Source organism: Trichoderma harzianum (assembly GCF_003025095.1).
Source record: "Trichoderma harzianum CBS 226.95 unplaced genomic scaffold M431scaffold_4, whole genome shotgun sequence".
In the NCBI taxonomy this organism is placed as follows: Eukaryota; Fungi; Ascomycota; class Sordariomycetes; order Hypocreales; family Hypocreaceae; genus Trichoderma; species Trichoderma harzianum.
The window spans coordinates 449,422-470,482 of record NW_020209252.1 but is presented as its reverse complement, the minus strand read 5'-3'; the positions used below and the strand labels follow the sequence as shown (position 1 = coordinate 470,482).

At 49.8% G+C, this 21,061-nt stretch overlaps 11 protein-coding genes across 11 annotated transcripts; 5 read left to right on the top strand and 6 right to left on the bottom strand.

The window, feature by feature from the left end:
• Window positions 1-551: 551 nt before the first annotated feature.
• M431DRAFT_506126 (hypothetical protein) lies at window positions 552-2,371 on the top strand. The gene is made up of 2 exons (XM_024918757.1): window positions 552-1,320; window positions 1,397-2,371. Exons 1-2 carry the CDS (start codon window positions 739-741, stop codon window positions 2,039-2,041), a joined length of 1,227 nt encoding a protein of 408 aa, XP_024776046.1. The 5' UTR covers window positions 552-738; the 3' UTR covers window positions 2,042-2,371.
• Window positions 2,372-2,607: 236 nt separating this feature from the next.
• M431DRAFT_492833 (hypothetical protein) lies at window positions 2,608-3,696 on the top strand (the record flags this gene model as incomplete). Its single annotated transcript, XM_024917043.1, has 2 exons — window positions 2,608-2,645; window positions 2,694-3,696. 2 exons carry the CDS (start codon window positions 2,608-2,610, stop codon window positions 3,694-3,696), a joined length of 1,041 nt encoding a protein of 346 aa, XP_024776045.1.
• A 27-nt stretch (window positions 3,697-3,723) lies between these two features.
• M431DRAFT_506125 (hypothetical protein) lies at window positions 3,724-4,667 on the bottom strand. The gene is made up of 2 exons (XM_024918756.1): window positions 4,539-4,667; window positions 3,724-4,472 (listed from the first exon to the last, which is right to left on the bottom strand). Exons 1-2 carry the CDS (start codon window positions 4,607-4,609, stop codon window positions 3,929-3,931), a joined length of 615 nt encoding a protein of 204 aa, XP_024776044.1. The 5' UTR covers window positions 4,610-4,667; the 3' UTR covers window positions 3,724-3,928.
• A 338-nt stretch (window positions 4,668-5,005) lies between these two features.
• On the top strand, window positions 5,006-6,300 carry M431DRAFT_138482 (hypothetical protein). The gene is made up of 2 exons (XM_024912577.1): window positions 5,006-5,377; window positions 5,508-6,300. The coding sequence occupies exons 1-2, from the start codon at window positions 5,211-5,213 to the stop codon at window positions 6,070-6,072; spliced, it is 732 nt and encodes a 243-aa protein (XP_024776043.1). The 5' UTR covers window positions 5,006-5,210; the 3' UTR covers window positions 6,073-6,300.
• A 790-nt stretch (window positions 6,301-7,090) lies between these two features.
• On the top strand, window positions 7,091-8,338 carry M431DRAFT_550413 (hypothetical protein; the record flags this gene model as incomplete). The annotated part of the gene is made up of 3 exons (XM_024921316.1): window positions 7,091-7,310; window positions 7,388-7,698; window positions 7,849-8,338. 3 exons carry the CDS (start codon window positions 7,091-7,093, stop codon window positions 8,326-8,328), a joined length of 1,011 nt encoding a protein of 336 aa, XP_024776042.1. The 3' UTR covers window positions 8,329-8,338.
• Window positions 8,339-8,553: 215 nt separating this feature from the next.
• Window positions 8,554-10,764, bottom strand: M431DRAFT_506123 (hypothetical protein). The gene is made up of 3 exons (XM_024918755.1): window positions 10,231-10,764; window positions 9,808-10,105; window positions 8,554-9,738 (listed from the first exon to the last, which is right to left on the bottom strand). Exons 1-3 carry the CDS (start codon window positions 10,459-10,461, stop codon window positions 9,035-9,037), a joined length of 1,233 nt encoding a protein of 410 aa, XP_024776041.1. The 5' UTR covers window positions 10,462-10,764; the 3' UTR covers window positions 8,554-9,034.
• A 187-nt stretch (window positions 10,765-10,951) lies between these two features.
• Window positions 10,952-11,892, bottom strand: M431DRAFT_138478 (hypothetical protein). Its single transcript, XM_024912576.1, has 2 exons — window positions 11,474-11,892; window positions 10,952-11,370 (listed from the first exon to the last, which is right to left on the bottom strand). The coding sequence occupies exons 1-2, from the start codon at window positions 11,752-11,754 to the stop codon at window positions 11,091-11,093; spliced, it is 561 nt and encodes a 186-aa protein (XP_024776040.1). The 5' UTR covers window positions 11,755-11,892; the 3' UTR covers window positions 10,952-11,090.
• A 340-nt stretch (window positions 11,893-12,232) lies between these two features.
• On the bottom strand, window positions 12,233-13,843 carry M431DRAFT_506121 (hypothetical protein). The gene is made up of 4 exons (XM_024918754.1): window positions 13,477-13,843; window positions 13,232-13,394; window positions 12,963-13,170; window positions 12,233-12,900 (listed from the first exon to the last, which is right to left on the bottom strand). Exons 1-4 carry the CDS (start codon window positions 13,552-13,554, stop codon window positions 12,417-12,419), a joined length of 933 nt encoding a protein of 310 aa, XP_024776039.1. The 5' UTR covers window positions 13,555-13,843; the 3' UTR covers window positions 12,233-12,416.
• Window positions 13,844-14,006: 163 nt separating this feature from the next.
• On the top strand, window positions 14,007-15,389 carry M431DRAFT_111212 (hypothetical protein). The gene is made up of 3 exons (XM_024911791.1): window positions 14,007-14,042; window positions 14,111-14,357; window positions 14,422-15,389. The coding sequence occupies exons 1-3, from the start codon at window positions 14,033-14,035 to the stop codon at window positions 15,209-15,211; spliced, it is 1,047 nt and encodes a 348-aa protein (XP_024776038.1). The 5' UTR covers window positions 14,007-14,032; the 3' UTR covers window positions 15,212-15,389.
• A 319-nt stretch (window positions 15,390-15,708) lies between these two features.
• On the bottom strand, window positions 15,709-17,159 carry M431DRAFT_80093 (hypothetical protein; the record flags this gene model as incomplete). Its single annotated transcript, XM_024922899.1, has 6 exons — window positions 15,709-15,738; window positions 15,810-16,356; window positions 16,413-16,537; window positions 16,595-16,740; window positions 16,805-16,971; window positions 17,035-17,159. 6 exons carry the CDS (start codon window positions 17,157-17,159, stop codon window positions 15,709-15,711), a joined length of 1,140 nt encoding a protein of 379 aa, XP_024776037.1.
• Window positions 17,160-19,812: 2,653 nt separating this feature from the next.
• Window positions 19,813-20,369, bottom strand: M431DRAFT_480048 (hypothetical protein; the record flags this gene model as incomplete). The annotated part of the gene is made up of 3 exons (XM_024915831.1): window positions 19,813-19,963; window positions 20,031-20,109; window positions 20,189-20,369. 3 exons carry the CDS (start codon window positions 20,367-20,369, stop codon window positions 19,813-19,815), a joined length of 411 nt encoding a protein of 136 aa, XP_024776036.1.
• Window positions 20,370-21,061: the final 692 nt, after the last annotated feature.

Sequence of the window (21,061 nt, the reverse complement as noted above, 5' to 3'; positions counted from 1 at the left end):
TGCTCTCTTTTTGTATCATTGAGCCTCCAAGGGTACCTCGAAAGGCCGGAGTTGAGGTTGAGCCCGCTTAGAGTGCGGGACATGGTGGGATTGGTTACGTGTAAAACAGCTCAGAGCGTTTTTGTAGAATGCAATAGAGTTGCATTCAATGCATTCAATGCATTCAGCCGTCTCGTGCCCGTACCGGTGATTTATTGGTTGTGATTCATTTTACTAAACCGAGTGTGTGTGAAGTGGTGCTGAATCAGGCGCTTCAAGTTTCAAACTGAACTGGTTGGACTTGATTTCCATCCATGTGAAATGCACTGGCAAATAGTTGATAGTACCGATACTCACTATATATATAACAAATATTACATAAAGAAAATTTCAGGAATCATTTCACTGGATTTTCACTTTCAAACCATGGTTTAAAAGTCCCTCCAATGGGCACCGTCTGAGCTGTGCTGGCTGAGAGTCAAGCTGCAATCTAATTGGCCGACACGGCGCTGCAGCTTTTTAGCCTCCCTCAGCCTTGCTGCGTTACAACCTCTCTTCACCAACTTACATCTCCCAACAAGGCGTCATCCCCCTACAGCCTCATCACCAGCGGGCCTCTTCTCTCAATGCTACGCGGCGCATCAATTGACCTCTCATAATCAATTATCGATAGCATCGCCCTCTTCCATCTCCCCCAGTTGATCGCCTCTCTTACAAAGCTCGGATCCTTTTCCCACCCTCGCGCCTCTCGCGTCCACCATGGCGCCCACTGACCACGATCCCCTCCTTGTCCTTCGACAGTCCATCTCGAGCAGCCAGCCCTTCATCCCAAGCGCGTCTGCCGATGCATCGGCGCCCGAAGTCCCTCTCTCCAAGGCCACGCACCTGCAGTTCACAGGGCTCTCTCTCTCCTTGCCGATAGACTCGCCCACGCGCTTCATCTCGAGCGACAAGCCTGTCGACCTGCGCAGTATCTATTTTGCCTGGCTCAACCGTGAGCTTGCCATCCCGGAATACAATGCCTCGGCAACAACACTCAACGATGACCTCGCCGCCAACGGGTCGAGCGGCAAGGTGCAGAATTTAGGCTTCATCGAGAGGCTAGATCTGATTACTTGGCTGGAAGGTGCTAGTGAAGAAAGCGAGTACATCAAGCCCCTGGCCGGTGATGCGAGCGCGGCGGCTGCTGGAGCGGCTCCGTCCTCAAAGATTGGTGCTGCGGCTTTGGCTGCGCAAGCGAGGTCCGGTAAGGGGACGATTGACCCGCGGCTGGCGAGCGTGTACGATGGCGAGCGCCGGATGGGCGACCGGAACACGGTCCTGAGGGGCATCAAGCCCACGGTAAGTGAATCGATGCTTTACTTGGAGCTGCTTGTACGCCGTGTACCGGTGGACACTTGGCTGACGCTGCTCTTAGGATTTTTCTCACGTCCGAAAACTCGCCATCCCCTTTATTCAAAAGAAGTCACAGTCCTCTTCCGCTATTGGCTCAACACAGTCGCTCTCCATCAATCAAAAGGGCCCCTCCCGACGCCCCGATCCCATTATTCTGCTTTCTCCATCCGCCTCGTCTCTACTGCGCATGTCCAATGCCCGGTCCTTCCTCGAGGACGGCAAATTTGTGCCTCCTGATGCTGGAGCCTCCACCGCCTCGATGCTTCACGTCCAGCGCATCATTCCCGGCATCGATCCCAACAGACCTATGCGATTCATCCTTGTCGAGGGGTCGGAGCAGTTCAAGCCCGAATACTGGAACCGCATCGTTGCGGTGTTTACCACAGGTCAGACATGGCAGTTCAAGAATTACAAGTGGAGCAATCCCAACGAGTTGTTCAAGCACACCATGGGCGTGTTCGTCGGATGGAGAGGCGACCTGCCGCCGGATAATATCCGCGGCTGGGGCCATCGTGTTATGAGCACCAGTGTGGACCGCTGGCGAGGTGAAGACGACGTTGCCTCGCGATTCAGAGATAAGGAGGTTGTGGAGTATATCTGGAAGTCTATTGAGATGAACATGCGGAGCAAGGGATGGAGGAAAGACGCTGCCCCAACGTCGATATAAGCCAAAAACCTGTGTCGGTCCTTTGGGCAAGATTGAAAAAGGATGGGAAATAGCGAATGGTATCAAGGGATTGGGAAGGATGAACAAAGATGGCAAAGATGCCCCAAAGGTGCGAGGCACTGCCGGGGCTATCGGTGGTTTGGGAGAGAATGTACAACAAACTCAGCACGTATACATTTTTCCTTGTTCGTTTTGGAGCGACGGCGTTTTGGTTTTTTCTTTCCTTTCACTTTCTTTTTCTAACAAAGGGTAGAAGAGAAGAGTGGAAGGACGAGTAAAAGTAAGATAATAAAGAAAATGAAAATGAAAGAATCTATTGCTATTTTTAGCCAATTGTATGAACGATTGTAACGAATGTGATTGATGTAATCCTATTGGCCCTTTTATCAGTACTAGCGCTAACCCGTTGGTAAGTAAATCTTCAATCACCTTGATAGAAAGCCTTCGTTTGCTTGCCATTTATTCATGTAGTGACCTTTCCAATGGCTTTGTCTTTCTATTTATGATATGCAACATACACTTGTCATTGCGGATAGCATAATGTTTGTATAATCTCAAGCGCCGACATGGCCTCTGGCAGCACACATGAAGCAGCAGCTCTGAGGTCATCACCCTCGCCACCATCGTCAATCCTCTTCCAATCGAGTCACAGCAACAACAATGACTCTCCTGCTTTTGTCCTGCTCGACATCCCTCGCTCCCTAGAAGAAGCCCAAGTTCCTCCAGGCCACCGGCCTGCGGCTCGTATCGTCTCCGGAACTCCCCTGCTCGAGCCTTTTGCTACACCGGAGCCGCGCAATGGAGCATCGGCGGGCCATGCGCCGTCTGTGGGAGCTCGCATTGCTGAACTGATGGCTGCGGCGGCTGCTCAGAGCGCATTGGATGAGCTTCGGGGTCAGTATTCGGGGCCTTTTTTTCTGGACCGGGTCTGTCATTCTGCAGAGGAGAAGGGGGTATCTATTGATGACGACCATGTTGATGTCGGCGCTGATGAATCGGCTGAGGCTTCTCGCATCAAGGTTCCGATTGGAGCTGAATACCTCCACGGATCGATCCAAGACTTGCGGCAGACATTTGTCGACACGGCACCGCAGTTCAACCTCATTGTCCTTGATCCTCCATGGCCCAATCGATCTGTTCGCAGGAAAAAGACAGGTAGTTACAGCACTGCCTACAACCTCACGGAAATCCAGCAGCTTCTCCTCAGCATTCCTGTCCCCTTACATCTTGCTCCCGACGGCCTAGTAGCCATCTGGATCACAAACAAGTCTAGTGTTTTCGACCTCGTCACCTCTCCCAGAGGGCTCTTTGCATCTTGGGGTCTGGAGCTGGTAACACAATGGACATGGCTCAAGATCACATCCTCTGGCGAGCCAATCTTCGATATGGAATCCACTTGGAGAAAGCCGTGGGAGACGCTTCTCATAGCAAAGCGCATTGGCGTAAAAGCTCCGACCGGGCTTAAACCTCGGGTCATTGTGGCGGTTCCAGACGTACATTCGCGGAAACCGAGCCTTCGGTTCTTGTTTGAGAATATTCTTGGGAGGGATTACGCTGCTTTGGAAGTGTTTGCACGGAATCTGACTTCTGGGTGGTGGAGTTGGGGGGATCAGGTGTTGCGGTTCCAGGCGGCGGAGCATTGGATCAAGTCTTGACATTGATACAATGTTATTTAAAGCAGAAAGAATTGACCTTATAGTCATTTTGTTCAAGTTCAAGAGTAATATACATAAGGTACATACATACATACATACATACATACATGCCACATTCTATGCATCCAAGTCGTACACTGGCCCGTCGCCATCATCCCCTCTTTTCCTGTATGTTCCCGATTCTTTTTGGTATTCCATTTTCCATTATTCTTTTTGTTTATTTTATTCCTTTTCATGAAGTTGTCGTTGTCTTCTCTGCTGATTTCACAGCCTTATCCTTGCCCAGGATCTGATCCCACCTAGGATCCAAAACAACGTTATTCTCCCACTTGACCTCTCCCGCCAGCATCTTCTTCGCCAAATTACCCAGCTCCACCCGCTCCTTAGGCACCGGCTCCTGGCTCTTGAGCGGGATCTGGAACCGCTGCCGCACGAGCTGCTCCTCGTTCCTCTTCTCAATCGTGTCCTCGCGCATCTTCCACAGCTCGTTGCTCCAGGGCTCCAGGTCCGCGGGAACCTCGGGCCACTGGAAGGGCTTGGCCAGCTCGACCGTCATGATCTTCTGCGGCTGCGGGCGGTACCAGGAGCGCGAGCTGGTGCTGCGCTGGGTGAGCGGCTGCTGCTTGACGTAGGACCGGACGGCTGTGACTTCGACGCTGTAGAGGTTCCAGAGGTAGTCTCGTAGATCGAACTTTGTGAATCGCAGGGGAACCTTGAAGCAGGCTTCGTTGGGGGGGAGGTGTTCTTTTCGGAGCATCGTGATGACATGGTTTGGCCTGGGGTACTGGTGGTGAGTTATTGCGCAAGGGGAGTTTTACGGGCTGTAGAGAGAGTTGGCGTACAAGAAAACTTGCTTCTGGCCCAGCTTGAAGGCGGGCAATTGGCGCGCGGCCGCTTTCACTGCCTCGGCCATGGCTGCAGCGTGAATTGGATCTGGTCGAAATGATGCTATACAGGCATATCAATATCAGATCAGTCTGCGATTTCGATATCCAAAGTTTTGCCCATGTGGGGTCAGGATTGGCCGACACAGTGTCGCGCCATGAGTTACTGTGTTTTAAACACTGTACTGCCATCGTCCAGCCATTTGATGTACTGTAACTGTGTATTGCCATCTTAAACAATGCAAAGCGCATGCATGATGATAATTGGATGTTTCATAAACAAGACTCATCGTCGTCGCTATTCACCCGTTTATCCAATGAGCCAATAAAATGTTACCAGTTGGCTCAATATATCCCCCCATATTCACCAATAGCAGCCGTTCATGATCGCCAAGTTCAACGAAGGATCTAAGTGACATAACCGAATAACCTCTCACTTGTGTTGAGACATTTGTTGTGATTGCTGCGTGAAACAATACCGCAAGTTATATGGAAATAATTTTCTATATCTACCGCCCGTAGCCTGTAGCTTATCTTGGTCTCTCTCTGTCTACAACCACCAGCCAGGAGCCAGATTCCACATTCATACCTTGTCTCTTCAATTTGCGTCTTCCCTATATCACGATCAACATGGCAAATTCCGAACCCCAGATCATCTTATATGACCTAGCTTGCACTAAGGACGTCTGCTTTTCTCCTGTCGTCTGGCGCATTAGGCTCTTGCTCAATTATAAGCAAATTCCCTACAAGACAGTCTTCCTCGAGATGCCAGATATCGAGCCTACGCTCAAGGGACTGTGAGTCTCATTCGTCTCTCTTTCAATGATGACCTATACCATTCCTCTCCCCCAATCACATCTCGGCTCTTTACTACACTCTCGACATACAAATATGCAACCCATTCACTCTAGTTAACATGGAACACAGCGGCTTGCCTCCCCATGACCCTGCCTCTGGGAACTTCAACTACACGGTGCCCACCATCCACCATTTGCCGACCAACAAATACATCATGGACTCGAAACCTATTTCGGAATTCCTAGAGTCGACATACCCAGAACCTTCGGTGCCCCTCACTTCGGAACTGGGCACCGAAATCGAGGCCAAGGTACGCTCCTTGGTTGCCCCAACCTTTTACAGGTCGGCGATGCCGCGCGAGGTTCACATCTTGTCACCACGAGCGCAAGAGTACTTCCGACGCACTCGCGAGGGTCGGTTTGGGAAAACGCTGGAAGAATTGCTCGCGGGCGAAGAGGAGCGCTGGCAGGCGGTCGATGCTGATCGGCGTGCTGTTGGAGAGTTGATGCGGAAAAACAGGGCGCTTGGGCCGTTTATACTCGGTGCTCGTCCGAGTTATAGCGATTTTTTCATTGCGGGATCTCTTCAATCTGTGAAAGTGATTGACGAGGGAGTGTTCCAGAGGAGTGTGGAGTGTCCTGGCTACAAGGATATTTATGAGGCGTGTTTGCCGTACATGGAGAAGAAAGACTGAGTGAGCTTGTAGATGGATTATGGATTCACTTGATAGATGAAGAATGGTTGACTGAGTAATGCGATGCAATCCTGACGATAGATAAATTGAGCCCTGGTCCCTGCAGAACAAGAATCCCATTTCCTGCAAACGCTATTCCATGGCCACTCGACCCCAGCTGCATGTTGCTATCCTCCCGCAAGCCATTTTTAGAGCTGTCAACTTCAACGAATGAAAAGTGGCAAATTGAACAGTGACAGTCGCAATGCTGTTTGTGGCCTCTGCACTTCTTTCAGAATAGGCTTTGTCGAGTGTTGTTACAGAATGGATGTCAAAGAGAGATGCGCGACCCCCTTTTGTCCAAATCGACTTACTCTTTATACTATGAAACCAAGAATAGAACAACATCAAAGCAATGTTTCAAGTTGAACAGGTAATTGATTGCTTCATCTCCTGTGCAAGCTGTTCAAATGCTTCTAGTCTCATGGAACATATATTCCGCCTGTTTGGAGGGCTCGGCCCCCTACAGCTGCAATTGACTGCTGGCATCCTCACTGCATTTAGGTACGCAGCTGCCCAGCACCGCCAAACTGCTTCCCATAGCACATACATAGTGCTCGAGGCACCGTATAATCGCATTGATCCAGCCAAGTTACCGAATCTCTCCCCAAGTCATCCACAAACGCACTTCGTCCACCCATAGAAAAGGGACGTCGAACTCATTCGTCAAGACCGTCCTCGAGCAGCATGCACAATCTCCAGCACTATCTGACTCTAACATATATCCGAATATCTAACCATGGAAACGAAAACACAAACCATCTCGGCCTTGCCTCAAAAGAGCCGTAGCAGCACCCCCCTTCGACGCAAAAAAGCCCGTCGATATCACAAAACGTCACCCAAGAAACGCACCCCCACCCCCCGAAGCTCGCCCTACCGCTGTTCAAAGTCGCCCCGGAAAGTCAACCAGCCACTGATGAGGCTATGGGGAGACGAAGACGACGGCGAGCGGCTCGTATACAGTACGATCTTGGACAGCATGGAGGAGGAGAAGAGGCGATATCTGGGCAGCCAGCGGTGGAATAGGCTGGAGGAGCGGCTGTTTGAGATTCTGTTCCTGCGACAGGAGATTCCGCTCTTGCCGCTGCACTGGGAGGTTGACTTTCGAGGTGTTCCTGTTTCGGGGGATTTGTTCTGTTGGAGAGAGGGGGTGAAGCCGATTGTGTATGCGCACACGAGTGGACTGGGCGGATTTCGAGGTACGAGATCTCTGTTTCCCTTCCTTTCCCTTTCTTTATTTGCTTAGACGGAGCTTTCAAACTGATACAGAAGGTAGCAACTTCGGCGCTGACACGACTCATCGACCTCACTGCCAACGTCCGCACGAACTGCCAGTCGGGTCTTCGACGAAAGGTGCCCCAAATGATTAAGAAAGCCTTAACTAACTACCTCAGCTGGGCTGCTGAGGACGGAGGCTACAGCCATCTAAAGTACATCCCAAACACCACAGTCGAGGTCGTCGATAGGAACGGCGAAGGGTCTACGTTGGCGGCCTTTATCGAGACACGCATGAGGGAGCTAGCACAAGCACACCGAGAGCTGCTCGCCATCAAGCCAGAGCAGGGAACTTATTCAACTGACATGGATGTAGACAAGGAGGTCGAGACGCAAATCAAGACTGAAGCAGAGGCATCCGTCGAGCAGCAGCCCGGTGGCAGCAGAAGCAGATCTTGGAGGACGTTTGGGGCGCGGGTGATGAATAGACTGTTCTCACTACTACGGCGGCCCGTCATCAAGCCAGAATCTCATGGAGAAACATCCGTCATTAACAGCGGGGATGATGAGCCCAACAACCACGCAAAGAGTAGAGTATACGTTAAGCGAGAGAAAGAAGAGGAAGCAAACGAAATCGCAATCAAACGGGAACTGTTTGACGGTTCAGACGACGACATCACAATGGCAGACATCCCCATGGCTTCAACAACAACGCTCCACTCACCAGCCCCTCCAACATCATACATTCGTCCGCCGCCCGTCGTGTTCGGCTTCTTTATAGTTGCCACTTCTGTCATTTTACTCACCGCCGACGCTTCAAAAGAAGACGCCGACATGATTATCAACTTTCACGTAGATATGGACTTCCAGAATCGCAGCCTGGGCGTGTGGAATGCCTTGACGGTGGCGATTGCGACGTGTCTTGCGAGGGACGACATGATGAAGAGGATGGGGGATTTTGAGGAGGAGGGGGTTGTTGAGGAGAGTGATCCGGATGCTTGATTTTCTGATTTTCTTTTTTAAAAGGGGTAGAGGTATGAGAAGAGAAGGTTGTTGAGAATACTGTTGCTGTTATTGCCTGGGGATTTCTGTTCGTGGTATCTATGTTTTTTGATACGACGTCTGTTTGCATCTTGCTGCTGTTTTTTTTTGGTCTGGTCCGGTCTGAGATGAGATACCTTTGGTTGATGTCGTTTCCCTGTGTTAGATAGTGGTATGTATAAATAAAGCCCCCCTTTCTAATACACCGACTTAGAATACAGTGATATTTAACAAAGCAAAATACAAACTGAATGGCGAGTGAATGGTAGGTAGTAATAACACATGTTGGAGATTTGGCACGTATGTCCTTCCCATGCCCTCTATCTATATCATATATCAAAGAATGCCATCTTATCATCCCAGTTCTAAACCCCCTTAAAACGCCTCACACAAAGTGACCGGGTCCGCTCCAAATCCTTCCAATCAGTCCTCCCCCGTTCATTTTTGTAAAACTTGAGTCTTCTTCTTCATCTTTCCCTCATCCCCTTCCCCCCTTCCATCTAGTAAATTTATACATGGTAATATCGCCTCTCGATATTCGCTTCTCCTCTCCGCAATGCTGAGTGTATGTCTTCGCATCATAATGCTCACTGTCAATGTACAAATAAGAAATTAAAAAATAGCAAACGAAGAAAGAAAATGAGCAAGCAAGAGTATCTCTTCTTTTTTAAAGTGCTGCTTCATTCTCAGGATTTTCCAGAGGCATCCAAACCTCCAGCTTGTGAAGCAGCCGCTGGTACAAGAAGAGCATACAGCCGCTCTGGATAAAAGTCCACACGCCACGGGGCCCAACGCCGCGGAACCAGCCGCTCATACCCTCGGTATGGTAGATGACCCTCAGTCCAGTAAAGACGGATGATGTCTTGAGCGCGATGGCACCGGGTTTGGGTCTATGCGTGCTTGGTGACGACGTGGATATCAGTCGCTTCTGCGGGTTGGGGTCCTTAGGCCGGTGCGAATGTTCGGGCTCGGAGGGGATGTTGACCTGCGTCTGCAGGCGAGTCTTGACGACGTCGAGGGGACATGTGATGACGCCGGCGAGACCGCCCGCAGCGGCGCCGGTCAAGAGCTCCAGGGGCACGCCGATGTCGCGGCTCTGCTTGTACACTCTTGACCAAGCCTGGAACTGCTCCCAGAACATGAACTGGAGCGCGGAAAACGGCAGGTCTCGATATAGGGTGGCCTTGTAGCCGTGGAAGAGCGCAGAGGTGCCCTCTGTTCGGATGATTGTGCGTGCGGCGTCGAGGGTGCCGCGGTAGTTGTAGCCTGAGACGAAATGGGGGTTGTTGTAGCGCCCCTGGAGTTGCAGTCGGGTTTTGAGGACTTCGGATGGCACGTAGACAATGGAAGCCGCCAGGTCTCCCAGGAATCCTAGAAAGGGGGGAGGTTAGCTTAGTGTCAACAGCGAGGAATCGCAGGTTTGTTCCAATTGTGACTCACCCGCTGAGAGATAAGCGAGATGGTGGTTAAGGCCGTGATCTATCAAGAACCGCTTGCTCCATTCGTATGTGCCAAAGAACATGAGCGTGCCGGGGAATGAACCGCTCAACGCTGGGAGCCAGCCTCCGTACAAGCCCCTCGCAATGCCCTCCTGCCGCCAGATGGTGTGGTAGGATCGTCCCAAGGAAGAGTATTTCGGAGGGAAATGAGGATCTCCCTGCTGTCGCGTCTTGACGGTATCCAGTGAATGCATCAGCATATCACCCGTTGAGCCTCCAAGGCCTCCCGCAATCATTGCCTTACAAGATGCAACCATTAGCCCTGGAAACACATGAAAAAAGGGACCCCTCATTGCAAGAGCCCCAAAATAAACCACAACGTCATAGCTTCGAATAGCAAAGGAACAAAGAAGGGAAGACCAACGTGAATATATGGCGGCCGACCCTCAGCCTCGACATCTTGGCCCTGCATGGCGTGAACAGATTGGCTGTCGGACGAGGCTATCGAGAAGTGGCCGGCATGACGAGGCTCCAGGGCAGTGTCACGGCCTGCCGCCGCAGTGGAATCGCTGGTTGTCGCGCCGTCGGGCTTTGCGGTCGCAGAATTGAAGCCGGCGAGGGGGAATTGCTCTGAGCTGGAGAGGCCTTCGGACATTTGAGAAAGAGGAGAAAGAGCGCCCAATTGAGAGAACTCTCGGCTTTGTCTAGTATGCGAAAGAGGAAGAAAGAAATGACGAAAGAAGAAGAAGAGTAAAAAAAAGGGTCCACGGGAGAAAAAAAAAACAACAGCCCGGCGCACGGCAGCGCAAAGTCGCAACTCGGAACAAAACTTGTCTCCCCTTGTTCGACGGCCGAAATGAAACAAGCGGGAGAGCAAAAATGCTATGGTGAAAAGGTCGAATTCAACGGCAAAGCCTCTTTTTCCAAGGGTCTCGATGCCTTGGGCGGTCGCGTGGGCTCCCGAACGCTCGCTGAGAACTTTTTGCCCTGAGCCTCCTGATAGGCGGTTTTTGGTTGCTAGACTGCGCCACACGTGCTGATCCGCTGTGGCGTGACCGGTGAATTGACGGGGTTTTGCTTCGGTCAACGAGCCATGACGTTGAGTCCCATACTGCAATACTCAATCCAATGCTATAATTGATACAGTGGTATTTTGTTTCTAACTAATGATACATTCATCTGCCAAAGACGCCGCCCAAATGCATCTTGTAGCAGCCCCTATTACTATCATACATGTACACACTCCCGTAACATTGAATCTCATCCATGGTATCCCACACTTGATCATTCCACCAAAGGCCTGTCATGCTCCCACCACTGGACAGGCCCAAATTTCTTCAACGGATACACGATATGCGTCACTCTCCCCGTCAATAATCTTTTTGAAATTGGTCCATACGTGTTGCTGTCCAGACTTGAGCCTGGCGGACCATCTCCTTCCACCCACACGTGTCCCTGCGGTATCCTGACTGTTGGAACGGGATATGGCTTCTTTGTCTTGATGACATCGCCTTCTAGGGCGACAACCCTCTTGACGGCAATTACCTCGGGATGAAATGGGCTCCTATGATGAGACGATTGCATCAGTATATCCCAGTCTCGTAAATATCATATACCAGAGCGACCGTAATTCATCTTCACACTGAAACAGATCACAACAAACTCACCTCAGCGTCACTATCATCCCTCTCTGCAAATCCTCCTGCGGTGACCACTTGTAGTTCAACACCACGTCCCTCCGCAGCGACGAATCCCTATCCGCATTCATAAACGGATACATTGATGACCCGTCCACAACCGTCAGCTCGGCCACGTGCAGGTTGAACCACGCAATCACTGGTATCCACGTCGCAAAGCCGATGAGATTCAGCGCCGTGGTTCGAGAGAAGCTTGGAGTGCCTCCGGCTGCGCTACCTCTTATTCGTGCCCATAGCGAATTGAGTGCCATGGAGGTGCTCCCTAGGAATACTGCAGTGAAAAAGAAATCTCAGGACTAATACAGCTTATATAAATGTCGTCGCAGAGCAGTGAGCAGTGAGTAGCTCAGTCGATCAGTCCATAAAGCGTTGACAATCTTAGAAATAGCTTAAGCCCTTTGCCAGTACTGATTTGGAAAAAAGTTGCTTAGTGGTGGGGTTAGCTCATCCCACAGTAGAGGTAGAGCCTCAGTGACCTCTTCACAAGTGCATTGAAACACCAGGTTGACATGTATGCGGAATCAAAACTACCTGCCCTCAATCGTCACGTCTACGAGCACAATACATGGCGCAATTTAACATTGTTGATTGTTTTTATGGCTTTTTTTTTTTTTCTTCATATACTTAGATTCTCCACGTAAATCAGACGTCGTAGAGTCTCTGCCAAAATCTACCCCTTACAAATATGCCGAAATCCACGGCTTTTCCACCGTCCATCACGCAAAACGACGCCATTACCCGCCACAAAAGCTTCCTAAACCAAATTCTAGGCTCATGCCTCTCATTTTAGTACGAGCGCTGACGGCTTTTTTCCTTCCTCTTTTTTGTTTGTAAAAGATGGTATCCGCTTTCCCCCGGTCCCAAGTGTAAGAACCGCAGTTTCATCGCTGTTGGCATAGAGCTGTGAGACAGCTTAGATTGTCTCGGGAATGTTGTCGTCGCTGTCGCTGACACTCTCGTCACCGCTGACTTCGGCGTTCTCGCGCTCTCTCTTCTCCATGAGTGCCTGCAGCTCGGCATCGTCGCTCTCGGTAACGGCCTTGGGCTCCATCTTGACGGTCAGGTTGCCACCAGCTGCCTCGATGCTCGTTCGGATATCAACAATGGCCTCCTCCAGACGGGTGATACCCAGTGACTTGTCGAGACATGTGCTGGTAAGCACATAAAGTGGCGGCGAAACAAGTCGGACCTTGACCTGCATGGACTCTGTGTTCTTGGCCTCGGCGGTTCGCAGAGCAGCCTTGACAGCGTCGATACCCTCATAACCGAAGCAGGTAACTTCGACGTCGGCACGGACCTTGGTGGGCTGAGGAGTAAGTCGCTTGCTGATGTACAGCTTCAGCTCGTCGTCGACAACCTGGTTGGGGAACTGAATCTCCTCCCACACCTCGGGGTTGCTACATCCACGTTAGTCTGCCACTCATATAAAAATGTAGAATGCTTGACACTGGCCACGTACGTGATGGACAGCTTGAAAGCGTCAATAGCATGGCCATATTTGCGGTTCAGAGGCCAGGCTATGCTCTCGTATAGGGACTCGATGGGAGTTTGGGTCTTTTCGGCAACGTGTCGCATGATGGAGTGGACCATCTTGCTCTTGTTGTAGCGCTCTTCACACTTGACGATATCCTCGGGCGAAACACGTCGTTTTGACAGATCGATGTATCCTGCGATTTAATATGAGCCTCGCTTTTCCATGACATAACTTAGGAACCGATGATCACCCACCCTTCTCCTTGTCCACACGGAGGACCACCACAACTTCGTTGCGTCCGACTCGGATCAGCTTCTGGATACTTCGAATACGTCTTCGGGACAGCTCAGAAAGCAGAATCATGCCGTCGATGTTGTCGTACTCCAGCAGCTTGACGTAGGCACCCATCTCTGCAATCTACCCATTATTTCAATTTTTTGTCAGATTTTCCGTGCATTTCCTTCTGTCGCTCTCTCTCGGATCCGGAGTAAAAACCCACCTGCTTGACATTGACCATCACAAAGCTGTCAATCTCCGGATACTTCTCCTCGTAAAACCGACAGTTTGTTAAAGACATCTTGGCGGTGTTGTTCGACGATAATCTGGGGAAATGAGAGTCGGTTGGCGAGAAGGAGGAAGATAGGAAGTGGGGGCTGGTTTTTTATAGGACCCGAAACTTTCTCTCGTAGCTGCTCACGCGAGTGTCGATGTGATCGCTTGGAAATTGCTGAATTACTCGAAAACGACGGTCGGACAGACTTTACGGGCAACGAGGCTCGTTCGATGTCGACTCGTAGGAAGGACAGAGCTTCTGTATACGCTGCGATTCTAAAAGATTCGAAGTGGGATGAGGAGTCACAATTTTGATAGTATTTTGCGCTTGAGCCAAACCTTCGTGGCGGGGTGGTTGTGGCTCATGCTTCGGTCGATAACGCCAATGCCCACGCCACAGCCATGCTTCTGGCTTATCTGCACGTGACCTCCAAAGTAAACATCCAAAGCTTCCATCCTGGAAGGAGTTGCTGAATCGTCATAGCAGAGCGTGGGCATTGGCAATGGCTCCAGGTACGTTCGCGGCGGCATCTGGCAATTGCGACTTGATGTTTTTCAATGGATAACTGACAAAGGGCTAGCAACGCAATACGAGCTCTCACCGCCCCCCGGCGACGCGGTATCGTCCATCGCATTCGCGCCCGACTCAGGAACGAAGCTCCTCGTCTCATCCTGGGATAATAAGGTGTATTACTATGACATTACAAACGGTCCAGAGGCCTCGAGCCTCGTCAACACATACGAGCACCGCGCTCCAGTTCTAGACGTCTGCTTCGGCGCTGACGACAATGAAGCCTTCACCGCGGGCATGGATTGGACGGTCAACCGGTATTTGCTACCTCCGATCACGAGTTGGCGACAGCTGAGCTACCTGCTGACCATAGAATGACAGCCTCAATCTCGAGACCGGAGAATTAACCCCCCTGAGCAAGCACACCGCCCCCGTCCGCCGCGTTGTATACAGCAGATCTCACGGTATCCTCATCTCTGCGTCTTGGGACAGCACTCTCAACCTGCACAACCTCAACGACCCTTCCAGCAACCCCATTACCATTACCCTTCCGGGCAAACCTCAAGCTCTGGCTGGTAGCCCCAGCAAGGTTGTCGTTGCCATGACGGGCCGCATCATCAACATCTACGACAATAACTCCATCGTCGAGCTCTTCCGTACCGGCAGCACCGAGCTTAAACCCTGGCAACAGCGCGAGTCATCTCTCAGATACCTCACTCGCGCGGTGTCTTGCATGCCCAACGATGCCGGATACGCCACCAGCAGCATTGAGGGTCGTGTTGCGGTCGAGTGGTTCGAGGATACCGCCGAGTCGCAGGCCAGGAAATATGCGTTCAAGTGCCACAGACAAGCAGCCCCCGACGGCGATGGAGATATCGTTTACCCCGTCAATGCTCTTGCGTTCCACTCTGTCCACGGAACATTTGCGTCGGGAGGCGGTGACGGCACAGTGGCCTTGTGGGATGCAGAGGCCAAGAGGAGGTTAAAACAATATCAGAAGTTCCCCAACAACGTTGCCGCCCTGGCATTCTCGAATGATGGAAAGTATCTGGCTGTCGGAGTGTGTCCTGGATTTGAGACTGGGCAGAACGACTACAGCGGGGCTGGACAGACGTCAATTTTCATCAGAGAGCTAGGCGATAACGAGGCAAAGGGCAAAGGCGCCAAATAAACGACCATGATTCGCGAACCAAAGGCCAGTCCGAGTCGGCGTTCGGGTGGGATATAGGATATTTGAATTTGATGATAGCCATGTGACAGTTGATATGCACAAACCAAAATAGGTAATGTAGATACCCATTAATATAATGAGATGGTTATCAATCTCAACTCGGGTCATCTCTCTCACCGTCGTGCCCATGTCACACATTGATTCTTAAAGCTGAAGCGATGTATTGCTGTTTAATATCCTAATACAACTAGCTAAATGCTCCAAGCAAGTCATACCCAGTTCAAGGTTGCGTATCCTTAACCCCTCGTTTCTCGTTACCCAAGTACTGTAATGATGATCAACGACGTTGGCATCACCGGCTCTCAAAATATTTCGCCTTTTCCTCCCATTCACCAGCCAGGGCCGGCGCCACTATGCATACCATGCTCATGATGGATTTGCTGAGTATTTTGGCGTCCTGGCAACCATCTCCAGCACGACGACCTAAAGCGGACGCTCTACTCTCCTATTTTTGTCGGTGCAATAGCCTGTAGAAACAAACACTTCGTTAGATCTCAAACATCATTGCTGGATAATATTGAATAGGGGCAAAACCTACCTTGGGTTCCGAGACATATTCATAGTGAGCAGCAGACTCAAGGAGCCAAATCTTCTGCTGGGATGGGCCTGGTGCTTTACCACCCCACATCATGTTGTGCGGGAATCCGAAATCAAAGGGGTAAGCGCTCTCAATCTCTTCAATGTCCTCTTCAGTCAACTGCAGAGTGAGGGCCTCAATGTTGTGCTTGAGGTGCTCAATCGTCCTTCCGCCAACAATGGGGAAGACGTAAGGGGTCTTTTGAGTCACATATGCCAGAGCGACGCTCGTGAGAACCGTGTTCTTACGTGCGGCAATCTTTTCAAGCACCTTGCTGACCTGAATGTCGGTTTCGGTAGCCTGTACTTTGCGTCCGACTTCGGCCTTGCGCTGCTCTTCCGTCTTGAACTTGCCTGAGCCGAGGGATCCCCAGGGGGCGAGAGCCATGCCCTCGTCCTTGCACATGGGGATGATGTCGCGCTCGAAGTCACGGTTGGCTGCGGACCAGAGGCCTTGGTAGACGGAGAATTGACGCAGCCCGTGGTTTCGTGCATATTCGTTTGCCTTGCTGTAATCAAAACGTCAGAAGACTAGATTAAAAAGACGAACTCTGTGCAGACTTACCTCACCACCCAGGCAGGAGCGTCACTGATGCCCAGATACAGAACCTTGCCAGACACAACAAGGTTGTTCAATGACTGCATCACCTCCGGAATTGAAGTACCGAAATCCCACCAGTGCACGTAAAGCTAGGATGGATTAGTATCATGATCCAGAAACTAATAATATGGCGTAGATTGCCTCACCAGATCGATGTAATCGGTCTGCAGCTTCTTCAGACTGGCCTCAACAGATACGTTTAGACTCTTTGTTCCGTTTCCGGTGAAGTTGGCGGCGATATGAGGACGAACGGGTCCCAATTTGTAGCAGGTAGTGTACTTTGTTGCAATGACTAGACAAAATATTTAGTAAGTTGATGTTGGATGATGAGTAGCTTGGTCTTTGGTGAGACATACTCATCTCATGGCGGTTTCCCCTCTTCTTCATCCAGTCACCAATGATGGCCTCGGACTCCTCGAACTGGTAGTTGTTTGAAGTGTCAATGAAATTGCCACCCTGTTCGTAGAAAAAGTCCAAGATGGCTTCCGAGGCTGCCTTGTCGCAGTCTCCCATGAAGTCCTTCCTATAAAGCAAGGTCAGCAACGATTATATTTTCCCGCGTTTAACATAAAAGCCATTTACTCACCAATTTGAACCAAAGTTCATGGAGCCCAAGCACAGCGGGCTGACTCTCACGGAGGCATTTGGTGACAGCAACCGGTAGCGGTTGAGCGGGCTCACGGGAGGAGGAGGACCAGGGAAGTAGCTCATGTTGACGAGTCGGTGATGTGGTTCCTTTTAGTTACTTCCAAGGGTGTGTAGGTATCTTTCCTTTTCTTTTTAAGCTTTTATCTCCTAGCAACGTGATAGGATCAGGTTGCGGGAATGTGCTTCACTGTCAGAGGAGAAGGTCAGTTGAGGAGATTGATGGGTTCAAGTTGAGCTGATGGCGAGGAGTTGCGGCGCTTTATAGCTGCAAAACGCAAACGCAGGATGCAACAGCTGCTGCTCGCCAAGTCCGCCCAAGACGGTGCTCTGGCCAAAAATTGGCTCATCGCGTGGCGGACTTGAGCCACGCAATATGGGCAATCGCACTCCAGAGTTGCAATGAGTTGAGGCGATCCAAGCGGGCAGTTGTTGCGGGTGCCAATCCCCAGACATAACAACAGCAAGTACATGAGCATCTTGCATGCAGCAGACAAACCAATTACAAGCAGGCGTTTATTGCATGTACAACAACTGTGCCCTGTACCAAAACAACCGAAACAAAGGTGCCCATTCCTCCAAAGTTCAGGTCCGCACAGCCCTCGGTCAATCTCTTAATTCCATGCGGTAGGTTGCATTTCAGCTCCATGCTAAACTCCGAATTAGAAATGCGACGTTTCGCAAAGCGCATCCGGATGGAGCACCTCGGGCCGCCAAACACCGGGACTTGGTGATATTTTCGGACTTGTGAAGCGGGGTTGTTGGTGGCAGAAGCTCATGCTGTCTCAACAATCCATAAAAGCAAAACACAACGGCGAGTTGTCCAGGCCCCTGAAATGCACGGTGATGTGATGTGTCAAAGGCTTGAGAGGGGAAACTCCGCTGCTGAACAAATCGTGGCGTATGTATCGACTGATCATGGATCTAAATCTGCCTAATACCTGGATGACCTGCATCCCGTGTAAGTGACCTCGGACTTGGTATAATTATATGTCATTACCTACATGGACTACTGCAACCCTAAACCGAGACTACATACATGTACTATCCGTGCTACGATTTTAACACCGAAGTGCGACGTGCAGCAGGGCCTAAAGAGTTAACATTGCCCGCCACTGTTCCTAGAGACAGACGTACATCACCACTCTCTGACAGACTATATCCGGAAAATAGAAAGAGGCTTGCGTCTATTTGGGGACCCAAGTGGCTACAAAATCGCAACACAAAGACTCATTTCAGCCTATCAACATCGAAACTGGTTCAAAACGAATAATGTTGCATGCTAACTGACTGTCGAGCCGTCCACACACACACAAAGCAATTGAAGCGACGAATCAACAAGAATTCCGTCCAACGGAAAAGCTATGCGCCTGGCAACTCAACCGGCGGAAAAGCTATAGTTTTACAAGCAATAGGTCAAAAATTATGGGCAAATGCGCCTCTGTCTCTAGTTTGGATGTCACTCGGATAATATTCAAGCCGCCTCTTTTGTCTAGACACGATCGTCGTTGCGGATGTCGATAAATGTTGACCATAGGACCACCATTATCCCGACTTGCTCGCTATTAAATAACTTCATTTTGGTAAAGCTGTATGAGGAGTTTTTGGATATTCCATTATACACACTTGCCGCCATATGTCCTACTATGCATTTGTTGAGGCTACCAGCTTAAAAACTGACGTCTCACCAGAGAACCTCGCTGCCAGCATCAACTTTAGTCGGCCTTCCAGACGTTGCGTTTTGAGATGCTCCCAGGATCTCATCCAGCTCAAGGACTGGCTTTGTGAAGCTAGACCTCGGCGTCTCATTAAGCCAGAACTACAGGCTATCTACTCTGTGATTAGCTTCAACCAGCTTCGCAATCTAGCCACAAGTTTCTCCACAGTACTCTTCCCGTCGACAGTTTACAGAGTTGGCTTGCCATTGTCACTCTAGAAGATCCGATTCTCAAGTCGAGTGGTGTATTCATCAGCGCTTGGAACGCGAAGGCCGACTCCGGGACATACCGTGATGTCGGCGTCGCAGATCGAATCACATCGAGACTCTTCTCCTCTATATATATTTGTGATACCGAAAAGCAGATGCAGAAGCTCAAATAGGATACCTTTGATGTCCTTTTGCTATTCCAGATCCATCGTCTCGAACAGGTTTGCCAACCTCAAGTTGATCCTTGTCCATCCCCACCCATTGCAACGTTTCCATATAACAGTTCTCGAAGCCGGACTTTGGATAGAGATCTCTCGCTTCATTGTCTTCATGCCTGCTATTTCTTGAGTGTGACAGTGCAAATCTTGTCAACATTCCTAATTTGGCCAGCACCTCTACTGCTGCCAGCGCGTCTTCGAAGAATAGCCTTAGCAAACTGTACTAGCCCTTGAATATCTCACTAAATTCTTCAAATGGGCAAGTCCTTACCCAAGGATCCAATAGGCCAAGCTTAGTGTTAAATGTTGTTCCAGAATACATGCTCTATAGTGGGCTGTAGCTGCTTTATGCGTAACGGATCAGTTATATATATCGTTGGCATCGGTATAATTCAACAGAACGATCTATATTTCCAACAACTACGTTAATCGATAGATTTCAGTGAGTAACTTTATCACGGTGGTAACTACAAAAATACTTTATCATGTAATCAATTCCTGGTCAACGGTTGACTATAGCTAAGCTATTTGACTGAGTGCAGAGAATGGCACATAGTTTGATGCCCACTTGGGTTTATTTGATAGGAACGGGGCCATTAAGAGCAGGCAGCCGACCATAGCATTGCCAAGAACTAATCTGATCATTGAACTCGGGAAGTTGAGTGGTAAGGTCGTCAAATCCAGGATATAGAGAGTCAAATGATGGGCCATTACAGTTGATATGTCTATATCTATTAGTAATTGCTCTATACTGTGGAATAATGTAAGGGGAACCCATGAACTGCAACTTACTGAAAGAAGCGGCAGTTTCCGGCCTCTTTATTTGGTTGTAGGGAGGATATCTTATCGTTGTAGCCATCCGGAACGTTGACTTTGAGATAGATTAGCCAACGATCTTATCATTTGGTGATTTAAGCTAGTGGCTCCGTGAGCATTAAAGAGAAACTTACCACATTCGTTGTAATTAGATAGCACAGTATTACAAGGCGGGCCAAAGTTCACGTCTTTGCAGACACGGACCGAAGGGAATACTCTAATGATCACCGGAGGACCTGCTGGAAGACCTACTGGGGTGGCTAACACTGCTCCAGCAAGAAAGGACACGATCATAGCAAGCCTGGAAAACTCCATTTTGGAAAGGGATTGATGGATTGTAAGTATCAGTGCTTGATAGGCTTTATTCGTAAAAGTGAAGAACTTCCTGGGATACTTTATTTGGCTAAATTACAAGAGAAGCCATTGCTCTATTTATACATTCAAGTTCTACAATATTGTACGTATATGCATCACCAAGCTGGAGTACTTCAAGATAGGCGCAAGGGAATCTTAACAGTATTCCGAAAATAACATTCCTATACTCTTTGTTACATGATTGGTTGTAACGACTAGGATCTGAAATGTCTGAGAATACGAAGTGTTCTAGAACATTTAGCTTTGCAGTACATTTTGCAAATCTCATGTAACACTATCACATCCTTCGAAATATCATTGGCTTCATAAGTTCGGATTTAGAACATGGCTTGGGAGAATCATTCCATAGACTTTCACAGCTGGGTGTAATCGAATTCTAAGAATAGAAGACAGTTGACCTATGGCTCTATACCTACTAGGTACTATGCATCAATCATTTTAAGGTAGGGAGGGCCCAGTTCACATTCCAACATTAACCACGTGCCTCCGTCTCCGCCATGTTGAAATACTGGTAGGATTCTCGTAAGCTGTCTAGTAGGACTGCGGATGGTACAGCACTCGTTCAATCTATGTCTTCTTTTTATTGTGTGGGTGTGTAAGTGAATTCATGTGGTTTGGTACTATCGCTGTGC

What these genes read in the sequence shown, in the direction of transcription:
- M431DRAFT_506126 (XM_024918757.1), top strand. Translation starts at nt 739, where the DNA reads ATGGCGCCCACTGACCACGATCCCCTCCTTGTCCTTCGACAGTCCATC. An exon ending in TGAGGGGCATCAAGCCCACG is followed by an intron (nt 1,321 to 1,396) that starts GTAAGTGAATCG and finishes CGCTGCTCTTAG; the next exon opens with GATTTTTCTCACGTCCGAAA.
- M431DRAFT_506125 (XM_024918756.1), bottom strand. Translation starts at nt 4,609, where the DNA reads ATGGCCGAGGCAGTGAAAGCGGCCGCGCGCCAATTGCCCGCCTTCAAG. An exon ending in GGCCAGAAGCAAGTTTTCTT is followed by an intron (nt 4,473 to 4,538) that starts GTACGCCAACTC and finishes CCAGTACCCCAG; the next exon opens with GCCAAACCATGTCATCACGA.
- M431DRAFT_138482 (XM_024912577.1), top strand. Translation starts at nt 5,211, where the DNA reads ATGGCAAATTCCGAACCCCAGATCATCTTATATGACCTAGCTTGCACT. An exon ending in GAGCCTACGCTCAAGGGACT is followed by an intron (nt 5,378 to 5,507) that starts GTGAGTCTCATT and finishes CATGGAACACAG; the next exon opens with CGGCTTGCCTCCCCATGACC.
- M431DRAFT_506123 (XM_024918755.1), bottom strand. Translation starts at nt 10,461, where the DNA reads ATGTCCGAAGGCCTCTCCAGCTCAGAGCAATTCCCCCTCGCCGGCTTC. An exon ending in GTCGGCCGCCATATATTCAC is followed by an intron (nt 10,106 to 10,230) that starts GTTGGTCTTCCC and finishes GCATCTTGTAAG; the next exon opens with GCAATGATTGCGGGAGGCCT. An exon ending in TCTCGCTTATCTCTCAGCGG is followed by an intron (nt 9,739 to 9,807) that starts GTGAGTCACAAT and finishes CCCCCTTTCTAG; the next exon opens with GATTCCTGGGAGACCTGGCG.
- M431DRAFT_138478 (XM_024912576.1), bottom strand. Translation starts at nt 11,754, where the DNA reads ATGGCACTCAATTCGCTATGGGCACGAATAAGAGGTAGCGCAGCCGGA. An exon ending in GGGATGATAGTGACGCTGAG is followed by an intron (nt 11,371 to 11,473) that starts GTGAGTTTGTTG and finishes GTCTCATCATAG; the next exon opens with GAGCCCATTTCATCCCGAGG.
- M431DRAFT_506121 (XM_024918754.1), bottom strand. Translation starts at nt 13,554, where the DNA reads ATGTCTTTAACAAACTGTCGGTTTTACGAGGAGAAGTATCCGGAGATT. An exon ending in TGATGGTCAATGTCAAGCAG is followed by an intron (nt 13,395 to 13,476) that starts GTGGGTTTTTAC and finishes AATAATGGGTAG; the next exon opens with ATTGCAGAGATGGGTGCCTA. An exon ending in CCGTGTGGACAAGGAGAAGG is followed by an intron (nt 13,171 to 13,231) that starts GTGGGTGATCAT and finishes ATTAAATCGCAG; the next exon opens with GATACATCGATCTGTCAAAA.
- M431DRAFT_111212 (XM_024911791.1), top strand. An exon ending in ATGGATTGGACGGTCAACCG is followed by an intron (nt 14,358 to 14,421) that starts GTATTTGCTACC and finishes ATAGAATGACAG; the next exon opens with CCTCAATCTCGAGACCGGAG.